The 10,119-nt window shown below is 37.7% G+C and overlaps 1 protein-coding gene across 1 annotated transcript; it reads right to left on the bottom strand.

Annotated features, from left to right (window-relative positions):
* Positions 1-1,209: 1,209 nt before the first annotated feature.
* LOC112521910 (protein kish-like) lies at positions 1,210-8,803 on the bottom strand. The gene is made up of 4 exons (XM_025130916.1): positions 8,632-8,803; positions 8,436-8,542; positions 1,998-2,032; positions 1,210-1,421 (listed from the first exon to the last, which is right to left on the bottom strand). Exons 1-4 carry the CDS (start codon positions 8,764-8,766, stop codon positions 1,354-1,356), a joined length of 345 nt encoding a protein of 114 aa, XP_024986684.1. The 5' UTR covers positions 8,767-8,803; the 3' UTR covers positions 1,210-1,353.
* Positions 8,804-10,119: the final 1,316 nt, after the last annotated feature.

Raw genomic sequence — 10,119 nt, 5'->3', positions numbered from 1 at the left:
TAATGTTCTTGACCCACTCTTAATTATTGTGATTAGTGTTTAATTAATTAATAATTAATATAAAGTTAATCATGATTCGAGTAGATGATGGCAATTGATGCTATAATGACATTTTTGCCCTCAAACAACCCATTTAATTTCCTTTTCCACGTTTGGTACCCCTATATATTTTTTTGTATATTTGTCATTGTTAGGATGTCCTACTTACTGTTTTTTTAAACGAAAAATACATGATAAATATCTGTATATCATATGTCATTGCTTACTAGGGGTAGCCTGGTAATGTTGCATTTACACTTTTGACCTTCGTGTTTAGACCCCATCATTATATAATATACCAACAAATCTAAGCAAAGATTTGATCGTTTTGGATTTGTGTAAAGTTTCCTTTTGCATTTAATTAAACTCATGGGTGGATTCTAAAGTCTTCTGGGCATTTTGATTGAACTTGTGGATCTACTGTTCCCCTTTCCATAAAGGGAAAACAAAAGGGTAGAATAGTAAATCGCAACTTTAAGAAAGTATAGGGAATGAAAACGAAACGAATATGTTTAAGGTCATACCTCATTTGTCGCGCCTCGGTAATCTCCTACCCCCTACATGACATGTCCCAAATGACCACATCATGTACTCGTAACAACCCGAACAACAAGATAAAGTCTACAGGATAAAATGTACGCAAACCTTACCTTTTCATCTGAAAAGATTACCTCTGACTTTATGTCAAGAGATCATAAGACCCTCAGATTGCGAAAAATCATAATTCTTGCTAAAATATTTGGTTGGATTTCATCTCAAATTGGCCTATCTTTCTATGAACCTTTTGGCTGCTCAAACAAATGATATTTAGTATGCCCTTATACTTGATGAGCATTTGCTCATTTGGACAGTTATGCGGAAACAATCTCTCTACTCCAAAGGATGGAGGTAATAACTGTGTACCTCCAACCCTCCCCAAGCCCTACTGCATGTGGGATTCACTGGGTTCGTTCGGTTTACTCTTTTTGTGTTTGAATTAAGACCCAAATTACATGTTTAGCATAGACCATAGAGTTATTAATGTCCCAAATGGGGTCATGTAATTGAAGTATGTCAATTTCAGTTAGGTTAGGGTCAAGGATATCATGACTTACGATGATCAGAATCATGTTAGGATTGGGTTATAGTGTGTATCATCTGTAACCAGTGTGGTCTGAATATCTACCGGTTGTATTCAATGATGAACAGAAACAGGTTCATCTTTTCTTTCACAACCAAAATTTTAACAAGGGTTAAAGGAATCAAATACCAACCTACGATTAAAGTTGAAGAGCAAAGCTATTGTTTTACTTCACAACATCAGGGAAATGTCACTCAGAAAAATATGATCGACACGCCCATTGTGAAGCATCCAGCCGCCACCCATGGGCTCAACCGTTCACCTGTTTCAAGCGTTAGTGAAAGTGAGATGCCATATTTACAATCTGCAATATAGATGCACGCTTTTTCTAAAGAACCTCAATGTAATCAGTAGTATGAGAGAAACATGTTAAAAGTTCACTCGTATATACCACATGGACCAGCATCAATGTCCATTTCTCCTAAGACGATATAAATGGAACCCACAAACTGAAATTGTTGGATAACCAACACAAATAGAATCCATGTAAAAACCAAACTAAGCATACCCGGTACATCTCACTCGTATGATGTATGCAGACCTTTCCCAAAGGGTAGAGATCTAAAAAGGAGTGCAACACGAGGACTTTCTAGGGGGTCACCTATCCTGGTACTACTCTCGTCTAAGCACGTTTAACCATGTAAACTTAAGAATTAACACAACACTTAGTATTACTAGTATGCTATGCTACTCATCATTCTAAAAGCATGAAAGACATGTTGATTTCCACAATGGTTATTTTATGAGTTAGATTGTTGAACTATGTACTTATTGTGATCCTAAGCAGAGTATTACATTAAGAGCATAATGCCAATGTAAATGACCATCAGAAACATACCTATTCTTGCAGCCTTCCAGAAAAAACCCCGAAACCTGAAAAACAAACAACCAGAATATTGCCTGAGCAAACCAAGCAACAACTATGACTCTACCAAAATATAAGAGAGAGAACCTACTGATATGCAACAAATAAGAAAGGGAGACATAGAACCAGTGTGTGGCTGCACATCGACTCAAAGCATGATACTGTTATCTGCCTAAAAGGTTCTTACTGCTAATTTTTGTCTAGCCATCTCCAAAATGATTTGTTACAAATAAGTCAAATAGATTAGCCCTTCCATCTGAACAAATGAATGTTTGCATAAGTTAGGAATTAGCAATTAGCAATCTAACCCCTATTTTTTGGAATTAACATAGACATCAGAAATCAGACATAGACATCAGAAATCAGAAACTCTTTCACTGTGTCAAACAGCAACCTTTCTAGCACTTCAGTTATCTATCCATATCATCAATAAGATCATGTTCCCGAATCTCAGGAAGGTGCATCTAAAGATTAGTGACTAGTGCATAAGAAGACAAAACTTTAGTTCAGTCTTCGACATTCTTAAAGTTTTCCTAATGATTTTTTTTTCTTGTTATTCTCCTGTACAACCATTTCTTGTCTATATATAGACTTTCTATACCTAAACAAAGAAAGCATACAACCCAATTTCTTAATTTTAGGAAAATATCTTAACCCACTTATTTCCTGCCATTGATTCCCTGAAATCTCTCCCAAGATTACTGAGATTTCCTACACTCCCCCTGAAGCTCGTGAATACAAATCTTCGATTCACAACTTGCTAACATTCTCATGAAACATGTTACAGAGTCCCTTTGTCATCACATTTGCAAGCTAAAGTCCAGTAGGGACAAACGGAGTACAAATCAGTCCACGATCCAACTTCTCTTCGATGAAGTGCATGTCTATCTCTATATGCTTTGTCCTGTCATGTTGCACTCGGTTGTGGGCTATACTTATGGCTGACTTGTTATGTTATCATGGTATAGTTTCACCAGCTCGCTCCATCGAATAATTAGGTCTTTGAGACTAATTTTGACCCACAATAATTCGCATACTCCTGTTGCCATAGCTCTGAGCTCTGCTTCGGCACTTGATGTTTATACCATACTTTTTTTCTTGCTTCTCCATGATATCCAGTTTCCTCCAAGAAAAGTACAATAGCCTGTAGTTGACCTTCAGTTAATGAGAGACCCTTCACAAATACAATCCGCATCTGTGTAAATTGCAACATCAATTGCAGATTAAATCTTGAATAAAACTCCCTTCCCTGGACACACCTTTAAGTAACGAAGCACTCGGTAGATTGCTTGTAGATAAACTTCTCCAGGGTCAGCATAAACTGACTGATAGCAGACTTGATAAGCTATATCTGGCATCGTATGTGCAAGATAGATGAGTCTCCAAACGAGCCTTTGGTACATATCTTTATTTATCGGCTTATCTCCAAGAGCCTCACTTAATTTGTGATTCCATACAATGCGAGTCCCAACCGGTTTACTTGCCGTCATGCTTGTGTCCTTGAGCAGGTGGTGACATACTTTTGTTGCAAAATAAAATTCCCTACCTTGATCGAGCCGCCTCAATTCCCAAGAAATACTTCAGTTTTCCTAAATCTTTTATTTCAAATTCCTTGGCTAGACGTTGCTTCAAGGCCTCCTTCTCTTCTTATCATTTCTTGTCACTATAATATCACCTACGTACACAATTAAATAGTGACTCCCTTTGAGGCAGAATGCTTGATAAAAAGTGTGTGATCTGCAAGACTTTGCTTATAGCCACTAGCTATCATCACCATGGAAAACCGTCCAAACCAAGCACGTAAGGATTCTTTCAGCCCATATAGTGCCTTTTTTAATCGACAAACTCTGCTCTTCCCAGCTCCGCTAAATCCCGATGGAATACTTATATAAATCTCCTCTTCTAGTTCACCATGAAGGAAGGCATTCTTCACATCATACTATTGTAATTCCCAATCAAAATTTACAGCCAAGGACAACAGAATCCTCACTATATTCATCTATGCTATGGGAGCAAATGCTTCTTGATAATCTACTCTATAAGTCTGTGTGTATCCTTTCGCAACTAACTGCACCTTGTAGCATTCGAGGGAGCCATATGCCTTAAATTTTACTGTATACACCAATTTACATCCCACTGCCTCCTTATCCTTTTGGTTAATCAACCAATCCCCAAGTCCTACTTTTTTCTAATGCATCCATTTCTGCTTCTGTAGCAAGTCTCCATTCTTTCTATCATAATTCTTCAGATAATGAGCTAGTAATAAGGACTGTGTTCGAGGTGGAAACGAAACTTTGATCGTTTAGGGAAAACTTCTCCAAAGGACACAAAGTAAGACAATGTGTATAGGGGCCTTTTGGTGCATTCTCTATTCCTCTTTCTCATAGCAATCAGTAGGTGTAGGTCCTGGTTAGGTTTAAGAGGCTCAGAGTGGTCCAGGGATGGTTTGTTGGTGATGAAGAATCATGATCTGGTTCATTCATTATTACCTCATTCCTGGAGTTTTGTTAAAGAATTGTTCTTGCGTAGTAGTCACCATGGGCTCTCTTTTTCTTGTATACACTTGTTCACACCAGACAAAGTCAAAAGGTTTACTAGCTCCTTCCAATCAATGAGATTTTTTATTTTGACTCAGATTGGGGTTCATAACGAGATTCAAATTTGGATGACTCTTGGGGTGACTCTGGGTATGAGGTAATCTTGTTGAATCCCCGTTAACCCATACACCTTCTCTAACGTCCATCTTTTTTCTTGTAATGTTCAGTTTTAAATTTGTTGATCTTGGTTTCGAAATAAATAACGATGGAAGGTTCAGGGGTAAAAAGCTTATGGTTGATGGAAGGTAAGGGACCAAAAGGTGAAAATTGTGGTCACTTCCTTGTGGTTTGAAATGTTTGGTCCAATAAGAATTGTTGGATGTTATGGTTTTGTAAGTCATTTCACATAAGGGAAAGGAGGTTGGGTGCATGCCGATGCACCGCCTCACCCTCCTTTCCTTAGAATATATATATATATATATATATATATATATATCTGGCCTCTGTACCAGTAGTGGAGTGCTCCTCTTCTCAAAGCCCTTCGAGAGGAAGATGTGGAGTGACGTGGTTCTCCTAAGAGTGAAAGTGGAACGGGTAGAAGCCATATATATATATAGATTTTGAGGATTAAAAGTGGGGAGAGGAGGTTTTTCTGATGGTTTTCATTCAAAGAAGAAGAAAGATCCAAGTAAGAGGTTCGGTGAGATTTCAGTTAATATCGGATGAGGTGATTTTTTACAAAGCTTTTGTAAAGTACGTGATTTACTTTGATACATGAAATTATGTAATGTGTTTGGATTCGGATTATTATGTGAGGCATGCTCATCTCCCAAGCTTTGGGAGATGAGGGGGTGCTCATCTCGCACGCTTTGGGGGAGATGAGGGGGTGCTCATCTCCCAAGCTTTGGGGGAGATGAAGGGGTGCTCATCGCCCAAGCTTTGGGAGATGAGAGAACTCATCGAGTTTGTTCATCGTTTAAACCTTGATAGTTGGCGCGATAGATGGCGGGACATCCACAATAGTTGGCGGGATAACCGCGATAGATGGCGGGGAATCCGCGATAGTTGGCGGGGTAACCGCGATAGTTGGGCGAGGCATCCGCGATAATTCTAACATTGAGATCAAAACTGAATTCATTAACATTTTGATCTATTTGATGCAATGAGCTATATCATAATGTGTTAAATGAGTTATTGGGTTACTTGATGCGATAAATTGGTAATATCTCATCTTTTAGATGCGACAAAAGAGGTTTATTTTATCAAAAGGTTGTATATTTGTTATTATTACATATATGAGTTTATAAATGTGTTTGGTGATTATTCACCCTGTAATAGCAGACAAGAAGGGAATTCACTCACTAGACCTTTTGGTCTAATCATCATTTTTAGTGTTTTAAATGGTGCATTACAAGTCAGGAAACCAGATGTTAAGGGAAAGGGAATTTATGAAGAAATTTATATGATTGCCTGCATGTGGATATTTAAGATAATGTGTTGTAACTTGTACCTGCATGCTGCTTATGAGTACAAGTTTTGTAAAGAGATTTTGAGAATGGAGAAATTTGGTAGCTACTTTTATAATGTAGCTTTTATTATATTTGAGACCGAATATGTAAAATTGTATTTTTTTTGTTATATGAAATACATGATTGTATGCAAATGTGGAACATTGGACGTTACATTTCTTTATTGCCATATGCATATAACAAGTGAGGTAAAAGAGTTGTTATGGGGTCTAATAATTCCTTGGTCTAAAAACTTATGCGTTAATAGTTCAGACACCAGTAACATCTTTTTGTGGCAAATGGTCTCTACAAGGCCGCAAGGTTTATGGGAATTAAGGCATGTTTTACTGGGATTTGATGATCATACTCATACCCAACCCAAGTGAGGGAAGCGTGCTGAAACAGGGGGGTTCTTCGAAGAGCTCGAAGTAGTTATCTAGTACTTAGGGGGGTTTGCGGAAATGAATTAGCGTTTGGGTTGTACATATTTCGAGTTCAGGCAAGGATCCTCTTTTATGAGCTACATTTCCCCCCTTGATGCAACGTCTTCCAATTCTATGATTGCCCACAATTTTCACCCCCCTTGTTACAAAACCTTCAAGTTCTATGATTGCTCATAGTTTTCACCCTCTTTGCAGTTGGCAATATCCCCTCTTCGCATCACCTTTTCTCGCTCCATAGTGAAGTGTATGTGGGTGATTCAAGAAATCAAAGTCTAACTTGCCTAAGGAAGTGAACAACCGAGTCCCCAAAAACTACATCACAAACCCATGAAGCCATCAAGAACAAATCTGCCATGAATGTCATACCCTGCATTCTCCACTGAAAATATTCACCAATTATGACCCACTTTATGTGCTTAAGAAGCATCAATGACGTTGTAGGTACTTCGTGTGACTAATTGCATTTGAAGGGGCCTTTTGCCATGATGACAAGTAAATCTCATGATTGGTAATCTCTGGGTACTTTTTGTGACTAATTGGGCAAGTTGATTGATTAGCTGATACGCAAGTTCTTCTTCCCACTCTTATGTCCCTTTATAACTATGGATTGCCTCATACTTCTCATCACAAAATAAATAAAGACCCTTGGCCCTTTTGACGAAGGATCGTGTGAGAATAGGAGTTAAGGTGACAAATGTAAGAAGGGATATGGACCCCGATCACTTTTAATCTCACCCCTACCCATGAAGTGCGCTTATCACGGGAATTGATCTGGTGCATCTCGGTGCACTGCATTAGTGTTGATCTTCATATAGGATTGATCCAAAGGTGGACATCCCTTCTTACCCTTCTCACCATAACTTCCATTTTCACCGGAACCCAACCATGGCCCTTTTATCCTCTAAATCGCATCAAGGATTAAAGCTCTTTTGTGATGTTTGGTTAGTGGTTTGTTCCATTCTGTTTAATTACACTATTCCAGCCTCTAGGATATTTTTTGGTTTCTGGAACAACTTTTGTGCCAATTGTGAATAAAAGGGTGATTTGGCAGTGCGTTTGGTTTTGTTTGGCTTTGAGGGCGGCCTCACGCAGCTTAGCCCAGCAGTAGGCCTCTCTGACGTGGAGCTTATATGCCCTTACTACATACTGCATTTCGACTTCAAGGCAGTGATAGAAACAACTAAGTCCATACTCGGCAGACAACTGCATTATGCTAACTATGCTATCAAACTCATCATGGTAATCTCTAGAAGAAGCAGTCTGCTTCAAATCCTTTAGTTCAGCCATGAGATCATCATAAATTTCCTCCAATGCTGTTGTAATAGTCTTTCATACTCGGTCAAAATGCAAGGGAATGCCGTAACGGCAAGGTAATGCCACAACAAGGACACTTAACCATCTATGTGATACTGTTAAAGTGCCAAAACATATAGTTTGTTAAATTGTAGGGTTGTAATGATCCCCTTCTATGTGTCCAACATAAGAATGCCATTTGACATGTATTGCTCAAATGCAGGAAATGGTTGTTAGATCATTAAGGACAATCATCGTATGCATAGTAAAGGTAAAATATGAATGTATATGTATATATGTATGTATATGCATATATGTATGGATATGCATATATGTATGGATATGCATATATGTATGGATATGCATATATGTATGGATATGCACCCTCTCTCTATATATCTCTATCTTCCTCTACTCATCTTTTAGCTTCTACGATTGTTCTCACTAGTTAATCATTGGAACACCTCCAACATTGGCTGATTTAATGGCTTAGATACAGATTGCATCACACAAACAGATGACAGAATTAGAAAATCTCTTCATAACCTTACTAAAGCCTATAATTGATTATTAAAAAACCAAAATTGGATGTTCTCTAATGATCGGAAATTGGGTAAAAGAGTATCTAACCCAGTTTTCTGTTCAAGGATAGCAGGAAACTGCATCTTCAAGAAAGTGCAAGTGCAGATCACCAGCAACACCACCGTCAGAAATGAATGGAAATTGAAAAGCGCCGACTGTGCACATTAAAATCACAGGTTTTAGTAAGATTAAAGTGTACAATAACTGAAACATAGATTCATGAGTGATAATTCAGCCAGTTTACCATGTTCGTAGAACCTTGGGAACGGAAATAGAGGGTTTGGGGTTCTTCCTCTTCTGATTTGTTTAGAGGGAAAGAGTAAAGGCAATCCAGCGAAGATGAGACGACGGACGTTTGACGTCTAATCCCGAACTGCATACAACTCCTAAGCAGAAAGCACAAGTCGTAACTGCGTCCGACTCGATGGACTCCTGTCCACGTCACTCGATTTAGTTGTGTATACGAAATAACTATGGGTGATAACCCGACAAACATTTATAACCCGGTAAGCGCTTACCGGGTAAGAGTCATCACCCTCACTTACTGGGTAAGACTCTCGATTCTTGTCTTCCCTCTTATCGGGTAAGACTCGATGTCCTTGTTATGTTCACCGATAAGGTAATATAGTCGGTAAGCACTTACCAAGGTAAGTGTTTAGGAAACAACCCCTAATTGTTATAAATCATACAAACTACTTTATTAAAATTTTATAAAAATAATTAAGGTTTATTCATTATAATTTAACGTTTTATATTATAACACAATTACTATATTAATTGAATCGATATTCATTATATTAGATAAACGATTGAGATTGTTTTATATGATTTGTATCAAAGTTCTATATTTGAATTTTTAATACACATAGACGCCAAACATGTTAGGTCTAACCCATACCCTCAATTGTTCCATCCAATTGGGTATTCTTTTCACTCAACACGATTAATCCGACAAACCAAACGCCCATAAGTTTATATGTGTCGAGAGATAGAGAGGCTAGGGATTCAATTCGTGTTTAGGCATGGGAATGGGTCCCGACAACCCAGTCCACCCGCCCCTGTTGGGGACGGGGATTCCCCGCTAAATCGGGGATGGGGATGGGGACGGGGACAGGTATGGTACTCCCCGCCCCGTACCTGTAATATATATATATATATACATTATATATATTAATAAATTTTATACACATATATATATATATATATATATATGTGTGTGTGTGTGTGTATTATTTATTTCAACTAAAGCGGTAATTCATAATTTCCTATTTCCAAACTAGGTTTATAATCTAAAATTGTTACTTTTTGGATGTTAATATGTAATATTTTGGATGTCAAGTCAAAATACAATTATTCGATAAGTTTTGTATATTACTCGATATGGTTTTATATTACTCAATATCTTTTGGTACATTTGACTTTAAGTTTTTTGGATTAAATTGATTTTTGTTTTTGTTTTAGGTTATTAGTTCTTATATGATGTTATGGTTTTTTTTATATTAAATTATATTCATTTTGGTTTTAGGTTTATTGAAAATGTTTTAGATTTAAACATGTATGATTTCTCACACATTTAATTCAAAATAACTTAAATAAACGAGAAAAAAAATCTTCGTCTCCCCTTTGGGGATCCCCGTTCCCCGTTAGGGATAGGGATGAGGATTATATTCCCTAGCAGGGATGGGGACGGGAACGAGAATAGAAATAAGTAATCGGGGATGGGGATTGAGGT

Source organism: Cynara cardunculus, assembly GCF_001531365.2.
Source record: "Cynara cardunculus var. scolymus isolate 2C chromosome LG 11, CcrdV1, whole genome shotgun sequence".
Taxonomy (NCBI): domain Eukaryota; kingdom Viridiplantae; phylum Streptophyta; class Magnoliopsida; order Asterales; family Asteraceae; genus Cynara; species Cynara cardunculus.
The sequence above is the reverse complement of the archived record's forward strand: the minus strand, read 5'-3'. Positions and strand labels throughout refer to the sequence as shown.

What these genes read in the sequence shown, in the direction of transcription:
- LOC112521910 (XM_025130916.1), bottom strand. Translation starts at nt 8,766, where the DNA reads ATGCAGTTCGGGATTAGACGTCAAACGTCCGTCGTCTCATCTTCGCTG. An exon ending in CCCAAGGTTCTACGAACATG is followed by an intron (nt 8,543 to 8,631) that starts GTAAACTGGCTG and finishes TAATGTGCACAG; the next exon opens with TCGGCGCTTTTCAATTTCCA. An exon ending in CTGGAAGGCTGCAAGAATAG is followed by an intron (nt 1,422 to 1,997) that starts GTATGTTTCTGA and finishes CGCTTGAAACAG; the next exon opens with GTGAACGGTTGAGCCCATGG.